The sequence below is a fragment of the Periplaneta americana genome, chromosome 10 (assembly GCF_040183065.1).
Source record: "Periplaneta americana isolate PAMFEO1 chromosome 10, P.americana_PAMFEO1_priV1, whole genome shotgun sequence".
NCBI classification, from domain to species: Eukaryota; Metazoa; Arthropoda; class Insecta; order Blattodea; family Blattidae; genus Periplaneta; species Periplaneta americana.
In genome coordinates, this window is record NC_091126.1 from 86,103,069 (window position 1) to 86,118,010 (window position 14,942).

The following is a 14,942-nucleotide window of genomic DNA, read 5'->3' on the forward strand; positions in this document are numbered from 1 at the left end:
CATAGAATCTGGAGCCTGGTCATTTTTTTTTTTTTGTCTAAGAGTGTACATTCGTTCTTAGATATGCAATATTTTTCTGAAGTCTAAGATTACTGTGCATGGTAATTAATAACAAAATAGTCTGTGAAGAAAGATAAGGACACAATTCAATCAGTAAATTATATCACGTGTATCTGTGTGTTTCTTGCATGGGCAGTACAATGTAGCAAGCAGGTGATTTTTCTGTTAAGACACATGATATATCTTAACCCTCTTCCATGCAGACACTGCTGAGACCATAAGCCAAAGTCCGTCCTGCAATGTGCCTGTTATATTCAAGGACAATTATGTGCACATTTAGCTTTCGCAAGTACCAACATTTTTATCATTATTACAAAGTAACGAACAAAAAATGTGTACATCTTGATTACACAACTTTTAAGACTCTATCACTTCGGAATATATATATATATATATATATATATATATATATATATATATATATATATATATATAAACTTTAATGTGTTAATTAAATAGGTTACCTTATTGACTGTTTCAGCCTGTGGGCTATCCTCAGAACTGAGTGATCTTCATGCCTTCTAATTGCGTTTCCTGTGGAGTGTGTTTGTGTAGTGTAATGTGGAGTCACAAAGTGTGTGTGTTCTGAAATTGAGTTGTGTGTTGAGGATTTGATGCTGATGTTTTTTTGTGTGCCTGTATATTTCGTATTCTTCTAGTGTGTTTAGTTTCTGGTTTTTCGATTGGAGATATAGAATTTCCATGTCTGTGTTTATGTTGCTGTAGGTGTGGTTGGTGTTTGTGATGTGTTCTGCATATGTGGAAGTGTTTTGTGATTTGGTTATGGCTGTGATGTATTCTTTGTAACATGTTTGAAATGATATGCAATACCTGCAACAACTTCTATATAGGACAGACAGGCACAAGCACCAACCACACCTACAGCAACATAAACACAGACATGGAACTTACACATCTCCAACCGAAAAACCAGAAACTAAATACCTAGAACAATACGAAATATACAGGTACAAAAAAAAAAAAACACCCGCATCAAATCCACAACACACAACTCAATTTCAGAACACAAACTTTTTGCAAATCTAGTCTTTCAGGTGAAGCTCCCTGTAAAGCAGATTTGAATAATTTCAAGGGAAAAATTGTTCCAGGGCCGGGTATCGATCCCAGGACCTCTGGTTGAACGTACCAGTGCTCTACCACTGAGCTACCCGGGAACTCCACCCGACACCGTCTCAACTTTTCCCTTTATATCCACACAACTCGCGTGGGCTGACAAAACGCCAGAGACCCACAACGAGTGCACACAATCTCTGTGTGACTTGGAATTGTGGTTTTCTGTTAATGTACACAGTAACGTATATATTATGCAAATCTAGTCTTTCAGGTGAAGCTCCCTGTAAAGCAGATTTGAATAATTTCAAGGGAAAAATTGTTCCGGGGCCGGGTATCGATCCCGGGACCTCTGGTTGAACGTACCAGCGCTCTACCACTGAGCTACCCGGGAACTCCACCCGACACCATCTCAATTTTTCCCTTTATATCCACACAACTCGCGTGGGCTGACGAAATGCCAGAGACCCACGAGTGCACACAATCTCTGTGTGACTTGGAATTGTGGTTTTCTGTTAACGTACACAATAACGTATATATTATGCAAATCTAGTCTTTTGTCAGCCCACGCGAGTTGTGTGGATATAAAGGGAAAAGTTGAGACGGTGTCGGGTGGAGTTCCTGGGTAGCTCAGTGGTAGAGCTCTGGTACGTTCAACCAGAGGTCCCGGGATCGATACCCGGCCCCAGAAGAATTTTTCCCTTGAAATTATTCAAATCTGCTTTACAGGGAGCTTCACCTGAAAGACTAGATTTGCATAATATATACGTTACTGTGTACGTTAACAGAAAACTACAATTCCAAGTCACACAGAGATTGTGTGCACTCGTTGTGGGTCTCTGGCGTTTCGTCAGCCCACGCGAGTTGTGTGGATGTAAAGGGAAAAGTTGAGACGGTGTCGGGTGGAGTTCCCGGGTAGCTCAGTGGTAGAGTGCTGGTACGTTCAACCAGAGGTCCCGGGATCGATACCCGGCCCCGGAACAATTTTTCCCTTGAAATTATTCAAATCTGCTTTACAGGGAGCTTCACCTGGAAGAGTAGATTTGCATAATATATACGTTACTGTGTACGTTAACAGAAAACCACAATTCCAAGTCACATAAAGATTGTGTGCACTCGTTGTGGGTCTCTGGCATTTCGTCAGCCCACGCGAGTTGTGTGGATATAAAGGAAAAAGTTGAGACAGTGTCAGGTGGAGTTCCCTGGTAGCTCAGTGGTAGAGCGCTGGTACGTTCAACCAGAGGTCCCGGGATCGATACCCGGCCCCGGAACAATTTTTCCCTTGAAATTATTCACACACTTTTTGACTCCACATTACACTACACAAACACACCCCATAGAAAATGCAATCAGAAGGCGCGAAGACCATCCAATTCTGAGGATAGCCCACAGGCTGAAACTAGTCATCACGTGAAAGCATATATTATATTCCGAAAAAATATATATTGTTTAAGTTTATATTTGAATATGTATGTAAATACAGGCTTGCTATATAATTTATATGTGTACTTTACAGATTACTGCTTTCTATAAGATCTCTCATGCATAATACCTGATATATAAAAAAAGTTTAAATTCATTTACCAACATTTTTTTAAAAACCAATTTTGGTAATTAAATAGTAAATTCATGAAAACTGTAGGGGAGACTCGGCTAATTCCACAATATTGAGAAGTAAATCTATCATAATTTTTATCAAAATGTTCATTGAAAACTATTATCAAGGTATGTACACATGTATGAAACCTTTCATTACCAAATGAGATATAGACCTATTAAAATGCAAATATATTTAGCTGTACATACATTACAGTTGAAAAAGAACTCGCGTAATTCCGCAATAGGACTTGGTTAATTCCGCAGTAGTAAATAATTATGAAATATGCAAATCTCGTCTTTCAGGTGAAGCTCCCTGTAAAGCAGATTTGAATAATTTCAAGGGAAAAAATTGTTCCGGGGCCAGGTATCGATCCCGGGACCTCTGGTTGAACGTACCAGCACTCTGCCAACTGAGCTACCCGGGAACTCCACCCGAAACCGTCTCAACTTTTCCCTTTATATCCACACAACTCGCGTGGGCTGATGAAATGCCAGAGACCCACATGAGTGCACACAATCTCTGTGTGACTTGGAATTGTGGTTTTCTGTTAATGTACACAGTGACGTATATATTATGCAAATCTCGTCTTTCAGGTGAAGCTCCCTGTAAAGCAGATTTCAATAATTTCAATTTGAAATTTGAAATTGTTTGAATAATTTCAATTTGAAATTATTCAAATCTGCTTTACAGGGAGCTTCACCTGAAAGACGAGATTTGCATAATATATACGTCACTGTGTACATTAACAGAAAACCACAATTCCAAGTCACACAGAGATTGTGTGCACTCAATATGGGTCTCTGGCATTTCTTCAGCCCACGTGAGTTGTGTGGATATAAAGGGAAAAGTTGAGACGGTGTTGGGCGGAGTTCCTGGGTAGCTCAGTTGGCAGAGCGCTGGTACGTTCAACCAGAGGTCCCGGGATCGATACCCGGCCCCGGAACAATTTTTCCCTTGAAATTATTCAAATTATGAAATACATTATGAAAGTAACATAAAGGGAACAATTTATATGTAACAATGCTCACTTTCTTCAGAGCTGTGTAGCAAAACACGAAAAACAGCCAACTTTCGATGTTTCACTATATTGTCGACAGAGGTGTCGACCAATATCCTTGATTTTTTTCTATAGCACTGCAGAGGTCATGCCTCCTGTTGACAGCCTCTCAAAACTTACGTTGACGCTATTGTAAAGCTGCAGTAAAATCATATATGCACTACTGCGGAATTACACGTACTGCGGAATTAGCCGAGTTTCCCCTACCACTTTGCTGGAAATTCATGTAAATTTAATATTTTCCCATACCTTGTCAGGACGACCAGAAGAGTCCTGCAGTTCAATGTATGGCTTCTTCTTTATTCGGTTTAGGTCTTCATGAAGACCGTCTAATAGAAAAGTGAGCAGTTCTTGTGAGTCATGCTGCTGATAGCCAGAAAACTGTGGAGCATATCTTCCAACCTGCAGCTAAGAGGAGAAAAAACACTTATCAAATTAAAAGATAACTTTACTTTGTTGGGCAACAGATATTCTGTAAATAAATCAATGGAACAATGCTAGAATACAAGTAGCTAAAAACCATGCCATAAGGATGCGAGAAATCAAGGCCAACTGTACAAAAAGGTTTGTGAAGTAATCATTCCAGGGAAATTACTTACCTTTCATTTAACGGCTTTTTTGGGTGGTAAGATTTGGCTTCACTTGGCTTGGCTTTATGGGGGCTGGACTTGGGATGGGTCCGTACATTCAGGCATGGTTTGGCCTTTTATGCGCCCTTATACAGTGTGTCATTTATCTTGGGCACCTATTATAACTTTTTTGTTTGAATAGGTATTGGAATTCTTGTTTTGTTAGAACGAGGGGCTAACATGAGTGTAGAGATTTAGTGCATGTAACTACATTATGGTACAAGAGACACGTGACGTCATAAATTTTTCAAATAGCACTACATACTTTAATCATGTTACATTGATTACACACATTAAGTCGAGTTCAAAAATGTATCACAATGTCACCTTCCCAATCAATAACAACAAAATGCAAAATGAATGTCATCAGAATGTGCTGTTTTTTATAGTGCTCCATTCATCTTGTGCATTAACTTACACAAAACGAAAGACGGCTGACATCCGTATGCATCGTTGTTGTGTGCTTGCTGTCTTAACATGTAAACAAACCACAACAACTGTCCACGCCACAATCCACAGTGATCTGCACGTTCTCCGGACCTGTCGCCACTCGACTTCTTCCTGAGGGGAACTGTAAAGGACAGTGTGTACCAGAACATTCTGACAACACCAGACAACATGCAGCAATGCATTCGATAGGCTTGTGTGTCCATTCAGCCAGCAACATTCCAGACAGTCATATGGTCTTTTGGGGAACGCCTTCGAATGTGCTTTAATGTGAATGGTCACCATTTGGAACATCTTCTGTGACTCTCAAAGCATAACATTATCACATTGGAGTACGTTTTTGTTTCGTTTTGTTGTTATTGATTAGGAAGGTGACATTGTGATACATTTTTGAACTCGTCTTAATGTGTGTAATCAATGTAACATGATTAAACTATGTGGTGCTATTTGAAAAATTGATGACGTCACGTGTATCTTGTACCATAATGTAGTTACATGCACCAAATCTCCATACTCGCGTTAGCCCCTCGTTCTAACATAATGCCCAAAAACAAAAATTCCAATACCTATCCAAACAAAAAAGTTATAATAGGTGCACAAGATAAATGGGACACCCTGTATGTGATGATTATCGAAGTCTGACAGGTGACCAGGGTAGCATTCGTCAATACGATGCTGACAGGCGGGCCATCCTGCCTCAGCCCCTGATAGAGCCAGGTCCCACTTCATGAGCGAGTAGCCTGAAAAGTCCCAGGGGCCCAGAGCCCTTCCTATATCAGCATCAGAAACCTGTACCATCCCCAAGACTTCACCCCAGACTATTTTTACTAATGTGGATGATAAATGAAATAAGAGGGAGGTGGAGAGTGTTGTTGGAATGATAGAGGGAAATGGCGTACCCCAAGAAAAACCCCCCTCTAATGTCTTTGTCCACCATGAATTCCATCACGACCTGCCAGGAATTGAACCCGGGCTGCTTGGATGGAAGACCAGCATGTTAGCACTTGAGCCACAGATGCAGCTTGGGTGTCCTGTCTGATCGAGTGGTTATGTCGCAGGTTCGGCGAAATGAGGGAAGTCACGTGACAGTTACATACTTTACAAGGCTTCTTTTTTTAATTATTTTAAACAGTTGTATAATATTACATAGACTTCCAATTCCGAACAGCAAATATTTTCAGGAAAGAGCCACAGCCTTTATGGAGAGGCCAGTGGAAACAGGTGGTGAGGGGGGGGGGGGGATCGAAATGCGACATAACCACTTTGTTGGACAGTAAGAGAAAGTACAACTTTTTGGTCCTGGGAAAACAATCATCTTTATTTGTTGATACATAAATTGCTAACTTAACTAGATATTTTGCAACTGCATGTACTAAGCTAGCTAAATTGTTTCGTCCAGGGTAATTATTCGAAATATAATGCATAGCCAACATTATTAATCTTCACTTGTTTCTCCTCTCTTTTGGTTCGAGGCTCAACATAACACAGTCACTAATGCTGGAACGGTTTGCTCACACGTATTCTAGAATTTAGTGTGAATGAATTTATATAGAATTACTACTCAGTGATTTTATATCTGAAATTAATAATCAAGGTTTGACTGGATCGAAAAAATTGCATCCCTCAAAATTAAATTTGTATGACTTGATAAGTGTAAGTTTAACAATATTGCATTTATTTCCATTTGATCTACACAAATTCATCAACATTATTTCTTACATATAACCTTTCCGATATTTATGGACTGCTGTATAACGTATCTCTGAACATTATTTTCTACTTCACAAAACTAATGAGGAAATAATTAAAAATTGTACATACCTTGAAGTTGTGAGGCATTGTATAAGAATGTCGACCAGACCACATCGTCTGTATCAGTTCGCCAAATGCTTTAGCAATTTCGCCGCTCATTCCTAAGGGGTTATCTGCATTCAATTCATTTAAGTGTTCTTCATTTAGAAAATACTTTGTAATGGGTGGGCAGTTGCTCATGCACTGAAAAGAAGGAATAAAAAAAATATGTAAATTATACACATGTACACACTGTACATACATTGTTTTTTATTAGGTTATTTTACAATGCTTTTTCAACATCTCAGGTTATTTTATGAAATGAAGGTGATAATGCAGGTGAAATGAGTCAGGGGTCCAGCAGTGAAAGTTACCCAGCATTTGCTCATATTGGGTTGAGGGAAAACCCTGGAAAAAACCTCAACCAGGTAAGTTGCCCCGACCGGGAATCGAACCCAAGCCACTTGGTTTTGCGGCTAGATGCGCTAACCATTACTTCACAGGTGTGGACTACATACATACATACATACATATACATACATACATACATACATACATACATACATACATACATACATACATACATACATACCGTCATCGTTCCTGCAGTAACTCCTATGTACAAAATATCAAATTTTTCAGTAGGAAGAAAAAACATTTATTAATGGAATTTTGCTCATTTATTTATTCTACAGATTTAAATAACATCTATGTGCGCTCAGATTATATAATAATAATAATAATAATAATAATAATAATAATAATAATAATAATCTACACTTATCAAGTCAGTCTGTCAGAATAACAAAAATATATACGGTACTTAATATTCATATATGAGGTTTTACTTGCTCCTCTACCAACATAAAATAAGAATTTCATCACATAGGCTACATAACATGTTGGGCTACATGCCCAGCCCATCTCAAACATCTGGATTTAATGTTCCTAATTATGTCAGGTGAAAAATACAGTATGTGCAATTCTGCATTCTGTAACCTTCTCCATTCACCTGTAACTTCATCCCTCTTAGCCCCAAATATTTTCCTAAGAACCTTATTCTCAAACACCCTTAACCTCTGTTCCTCTCTCAAAGTGGGAGTCCAAGTTTCACAGTCATACAGAACAACCAGTAATATAACTGTTTTATAAATTCCAACTTTCAGATTTTTTTGACAGCAGACTAGATGACAAACATTTCTCAACCAAATAATAACAGGAATTTCCCATATTTATTTTGTGTTTAATTTCCTCCTGAGTGTCATTGGTATTTGTTACTGTTACTCCAAGATATTTGAATTTTTCCACCTCTTCAAAGGATAAATTTCCAATTTTTATATTTCCATTTCATACAATATTCTGGTCACAAGACATAATCATATACTTTGTCTTTTCAGAATTTGCTTCCAAACCTATCGCTTTACTTGCTTCAAGTAATATTTCCGTGTTTTCCCTAATCATTTGTGGATTTTCTCTTAACATATTCACGTCATCCACATAGACAAGAAGCTCATGTAACCGGTTCAATTCCAAACCCTCTCTCTTATCCTGAACTTTCCTAATGGCATATTCTAGAGCAAAGTTAAAAAGTAAACGTGATATTGCATCTTCTTGCTTTAGCCCAGAGTGAATTGGAAAAGCATCTGACAGAAACTGGCCTATATGGATTCTGCTGTACGTTTCACTGAGACACATTTTAATTAATCGAGCTAGTTTCTTGGGAATACCAAATTCAATAAGAATATAAAATTTCTCTCTTAACTGAGTCATATGCCTGTTTGAAATCTATGAATAACTGATGAATTGTACCCTTATACTTCCATTTTTTTCCTCCAATATATGTCAAATACAAAAAATCCGATCAATAGTCGATCTAATACACCTAAAACCACACTGATGATCCCCAATAATTTCATCTACACAATCTTCTCAAAAGAATATTGGCCAAAATGTTGTACGACGTCAACAAAAGTTATATTCCTCGAAAGTTACAACATCTAACATAATTGATTTTTCTGTTTATTAGTTTACATTTGCATTAATAAATATGTTACACATCACAGAGATTTTTTATGTTATTTTATCTATGTTTTTAACCATGTACCTACATGCAATAAATACATTTTTTTTAATGATTCTTCACCAATAAAATTGTTTAATAAACAGAATACACAAAACTTTAATCTGTGTTTTTGCTGAAACAAATTAGTTTATAATTCAAAATATTTTTTCATAACTTCTTTTACTGTTCTCAATACATGTATAATTATTTTTTTTTTATAGTCAAAATAACTGTTTCATAAACAAATTAGACAATATTTGGAATTGGTATTTGAACTGTTCATGTAACAACACTTTTCATTGAAACAAACTAATAACATTTTATAAATTCAAATAATTCCAGTCCTTATTTTATTGATCTGAGTACAAATAATATTTAATATTTTATGGTTTTATCATAAATACCAATAATCATAAATAATTTTGTTTTATTATAAAATTCACCAAGACTGAAAACAAAGTTTTTGAAATATACTTCAATGAACACTTTTGACTGAAATAAATGTTTTTCAAAATTCAAAATGTTTTTCAGTTCATATTTTACTAATATGAACCAGAGTAATTTTCTTTTGAACTACATTTACGGCAGATAAACACAGCTCTTTCTGTTCTTTATATACTGGGCTAGAACAACTATTACAGTGACATGTGTGAATCTGTTCTTTTTTTTGGTACATCTAACATGATTTTACCTATGTAAGAAATAAATTCTTCTACCTATTGTTTTTTGAGAAAGTAAAATAAAAAAACTAAAATAAAATGCTTGGTACATACAGAATAAAATTATAATAACAAAAACTAGTATAGGTCCTACTTACTTTCAACATAAAACACTCAGTAGAAGGAAGATACACTAATGATCAGTGTTGAAGACGTGAAAGATATCAATAAACTGCACTGCACTAAATTTCATAAAAGATTAACGCACTCACTCCCGCGTTAGATTTTATCTAACTTGGTGCACAGCTTTATTAATAACGCTGCCAACAAACTTGTAATTAAATCTTGGGTGCGAGAATAGCAACAATGAAAACAGATGAATGGAAGAAGGCATTGTTGGAACAACAGCTTCACAACTGCAACGACAATGAAGTAATAACATGAAAATAAAAATTGTTAGATTCTAACAGCACAAGCGATCGCAGGTTAACATTATCTTGAGCAGTAGCTAAATGTGCTACATCTACGAAAGTGGACTGGATAAGGAAAGGCAATCACATGGGACCAGACAGAATTCCATTGTATTTTTTTTTTTCTGTGAAGGGATCTAAAGTAGCATGTGAGCGCAGCCCATCCTATGACTATTGAAAATAGGGTAGCAAGGTTTCTTACAGCACTGACAACTCTGACAATTTTGAACACTTTTCCTTACCACAGAGTATCGATCATATATGGATCACCTACAACAAAGGAATATTACATTTACTGGTGTATAAGACGCAATCTTTTTTAATGGGTCTGGGAAACAGGGTGCATCTTATATGCTGAGACTGATTTTGTGAATGGGTCAAAACTTCATAGGATGCTGTGGAAACTGAGACAGTGGTTAAATCATTTAAGTAGTGTGACATTAGTATTGCTCTGGATGGTACAGAGGACAATTTGTTGTATGAGGACTCAGATTATGATTTAGAATAGGTTTAAAGTGACTTTTCATTTAGCTTTGGAGATGAATTTCTGGGTTTTGACAAAGAAAATTAGAAGATATTCCTTCCTATATTTTTAGGTTATTTTACAACGCTTTATTAATATCTTAGGTTATTTAGCATCTGAATGAGGTGAAGGTGATGATGCCGGTGAAATGAGTCCGAAGTCCAGCACCAAAAGTTACCCAGCATTTGCTCATATTGGGTTGAGGGAAAACCCCAGAAAAAACCTCAACCAGGTAACTTGCCCTGACTGGGAATCGAACCAAGGCCACCTGGCTTCGCAGCCAGATGCGCTAACCATTACTCCACAGGTGTGGACTTCTTTCCTATTTGGATTAGGTATTTCATGAAAGTATAAATACTTATTACTTCATACTTGAAATACTGTAAATTCAGTGATAAAGTTTTTTTTCTTAAAAAAATGTGTATGTTGGTGCTTCTTACATGCTGGCAAATACAGTAAATCAGCAGTCATCAAAACACTGCATGCTCGGGCTAGTGTCTCTTACCCGCAGACAAGACACAGCCCTAGCATGCAATCGTCGCTGCTGGTGGGTATGCTGTCTCTCTATCCGTTGTGCACGACGGAGCAGAGTCCCTTACCCTCGATGCACTCTACCCATTTCTGTGAGTGCTGGTGACCACTGCAGTAAATGTTTACATATTCGTATGTATCTAAGTTAAATATGTTGAACAGAATTTTTAAATCATTCAGTATTCCTAATTTAAACTTAAAATTAAACAGATAGTATCAAATGCCAATTTCAGCTAATATAATGTCCTTTTTTATGATAAGTGTGTATCAATACCTTTACTTTGTAGCATAATCATTTTAAATTTGTTGTCTGGAGAAACCAAATATATTTTAGTGAAATATCATGTGCAAAAATCTTTAGATTACCATTCAATGTTGAAAATTTTACTGCTTTATGTCTAAAAACATAAACTTTTTTTCCATTTTCTCCAATTCACCTGTCTTTTAGTTTAACCAGCCATCATAAACTGAAATATGCACTAGTCTGGAGCACTGAGTCATTGGCTGAGGAGGGAATACTGTGCATGTGTGTCAAGTCAACTCATTCACTTCAGAGCACTATCTCGGTTGGTAAGTAGGAATATGTCCAAAGGGGAAATGTATGAAAAGCCATCAAATCCAAAGAATTCAACTTTGTGGGAAGAATCATTCACTTTAATAGAATATGAAGAAATGCTCACTTGCTTGTTTTATGGCAAAGTACACTAAGCCACAATTGTATAAAACTCCCTGACTAAAGATCAACTTTGATCGAAGATCGAAAAGTGAACCGAGTTCAGACACTTCTTCTATTGTATAAAACTTTTCTGCGATCAAATTACCTTGGTTCAAATGCAATCTAAGTTCACCTGAAAAGAATTTGGCAACATCGCATAAACAGGTGAAATACGTGATGCGCGGACAGGTTTGTTCAGTGTTGCCAATCTAGCGACTTTAACTCTTTTTCAACAACAATTTCTTTCAACTTTTATATTGCTTAAATAGGGATTTAGTGACCTTTTTAGCACCCCATAGTGACAAAATTTAACCTTTCTTTGTTGATAATGAGAAATCTAGCGAGTTTACAACTACTTTTTGGCGACTTTCCGTACACTCTGTTGGAGACACTGGTTTTTTGTGCAGTGTAAATAATGGCGGACAATAAGAAGAAGGTTGACTGTTCTCCGAGTTGTTATCATGTTATGGTGTTTGATACTGCTAAACATAATAAAGCTTTATAAAACCACAATTTTCGTTTAGTAATACAGTTAATTGAAAATTTATTAATGTACCTATCATATCCATTAATTATTAATGGTTGTTATAAACATAATATAATTATAGGTTATGTTATTTGATACTGCTGAACACGATAGAGCCTTATAAAATATAAGACTGTTTGTGTATTAAGGCAAGAAATTTAAAGAAATACATATATAAATGTACCTAACATATCTATTAATATTAATAATAATGGATATTTTATTTGCACCATCTTACTCGTATATTTCAAACAGAAAAGAAATAACTGAACTTGGATCATGTAACTTAATCGGAGAAATTTCTTCAGTCAAAGTTGACTTTAGTTTGAGACAAATTAATCTCAGATTAGACTTTATACAACACAAAATTCCAAGTTCAGCTGAAACAAGGATCAATTTAACCTCTGATCTAAGATTAAATGGTTTATACAATCGGGCCTAAATAATAGAAAGAAATTTAGCCTAAAATGTCACTATTCCATTTGTCACACAAATGCTTATGAGCAATAAGAGGAAGAAGAACAAACCGCTATCATCCAACAATGAGAGGAATCTCTGTAGGTATGATATGAAGATATGTTAGCAAATTAGCTGTATGCCTAAGCTACAAGATCTAATTACAAATAGTGGGGAAGTGGATGGAATTTTCAATAAAGACTGTTTAGTTGTGGATGCCTGATTTGGTTCAAGAGTTTGAAAACATTACTATCACCACATACAGTTATTACGTTATTACAGGAATTATCTGAGGAAGTCAAAGATCAGCTTTCGAGTACCTCAAAGTCCTTAATTTCACATTCATTGGCAGCCAACAAGAGTATAGATATTAGGGACACAGCTCTATTGGCTACTCATATAAGAGATGTGGATAAGGATCTTAACATCACAGAGGACGTATTAGATATACTAGTTGTATTAAACAGAAGGTATGTTGGGGAGGTTTGAACGGAAGATACTCAGAAGAATATTCAGTCCTATACAAGAGAATCAACAATGGAGAATACGATACAACCAGGAACTGTATGAATTATATGAATCGATAGATATAGTTACACATATCAAGCTGAGGAGACTGGAATGGGCGGGGCATGTTTATAGAATGGAAGAGCAGAGAATACCAAAGAAAATTTTAGAAGGAAAGATTTATGGGAGGAGACCTGTTGGAAGACCTAAAGATAGGTGGATTGATGCGGTTACAACTGACTCCAGACTCTTCTTTGGAAGCGCGGCATGGAGAAGGATGACGATGGCTAGGGAAAAATGGAGGAAGAAGCTAGAGGAGGCTAGGGCCCAACATTGGGCTGTTAGGCCATAGTAGTAGTATTAAAGACATAACGACAGGGTTAGACATCTTCAGGTGAGGACGAAACTCTGCAAAATATGAATTTATCATGGAATAAGCTTATTTCTATGGTGAGAGATGATGCTACTGCGATGGCTGGACATCAGAATTGATTCATGGAACGTGTTAAAGATAAAACAAAAGAGCTAAGCAAAATCCTTCACATCTTGTTCATTGAATCTTACATCAACAGAGATTATGTACTAAAAGTGTCACCATTTGTAATGTGAATGGAAGTAGTTATTAAAACTACAAATGCTATATGGTCCAAAGAACTAGATCATTGTCAATTCAAAGAATTAGGCAGTGAATATGGCAACATATCATATTACTTTGCAGCCATACAAAAATATTGAAGAGATGCCTGAATTGAGAGATGAAATTGAGATGTTTATGAAGATGCAGAAGGAAAAGGTTCAACATGAGAAAATCATCTACAAGAAATGATCAGGGAATCTGTCTAAAAATCATTATCATACAGTACATGACATTCCCGACTTCATAAGACCAAGCTGACAAAATCATCTCTGACCAAATTTCATTGGAAACTTTCCATTTTCTTTCTAGTATAAAAGATTGTCAGCCACTTTTCATTTACAATAATGACAGCACTTTTATTTAAAGTACCTTTCGTAGAAACATTTTATTCACATTTTCAGATCACCATATTCGTCTTCACATCCACGTTCACACAAATCACTGCCATTACTGGAAGAAACAGTAGGTTCATTTTTCACACTATTAAGCTCATGGTAAAATAATAAGTCTGGTAGATCTTTCCAGAAATCTGTAAAATATGGTTTCAGCAGATCTTCAACATCACTTAATTTTGCTTATGTAATATGTTTTCTACGTGTTTGAGGCACTGTAGTGTTGATTTCTTGAACTGAGTGGTTCTTTTTACAACACTCCTGTAACCACATGAATCACTACAAAAGAATTGCTCCACTCTGGTAACTATGTACTTTCTAAAATGAAATCCCTCTTCTTTTAAGCAGAATAAATAGCTGTGATATATATGTAGCATACAATCTGTGGATAAAGCATTCTTTGGAATAAACACGACAGATGACCGAATGCATTTATGAGGATAAGGCAGCTTTTGAAATGGGCCTGGAGTGGGCATGTTTTGGAACAATCCTATTGAGGATAAGGCAGCTTGTGAAATAAAACTAAATATTTCATCACAGTTTTAAATAGGATCAGATTTTTTTTGGAACAGAAACGACATCAAAATAGCTAGATTTTATAATATGGAATTCACTGGCATAACTAACCCATTTTCTGATTTTTTAGGAGAAGACAAGTTTTGGAACTATAGGACTGTATAAATTGTCAGCAGACCATTCTTTTTGCCACAAAGTGTCTCATGTATTTCCATGAAAAATTAGATCTATTTGCTTCCAAAATAAAAAAAAAAAACAAATAAATAATACACTTTTCCGTGTTTATCGCGAAA

At 36.2% G+C, this 14,942-nt stretch overlaps 1 protein-coding gene across 2 annotated transcripts in view; it reads right to left on the reverse strand.

Annotated features, from left to right (window-relative positions):
- Positions 1-14,942, reverse strand: part of LOC138707856 (ubiquitin carboxyl-terminal hydrolase 15-like) — a 136,535-nt gene that overhangs the window by 54,866 nt on the left and 66,727 nt on the right. For both annotated transcript variants that reach the window (XM_069837842.1, XM_069837841.1), the window contains exons 8-9: positions 6,686-6,859; positions 4,038-4,196 (exon numbers count right to left, since the gene is read on the reverse strand). In XM_069837842.1, the coding sequence (XP_069693943.1) occupies positions 4,038-4,196; positions 6,686-6,859 (333 nt within the window). The remainder of the gene's footprint in view (positions 1-4,037; positions 4,197-6,685; positions 6,860-14,942) is intronic.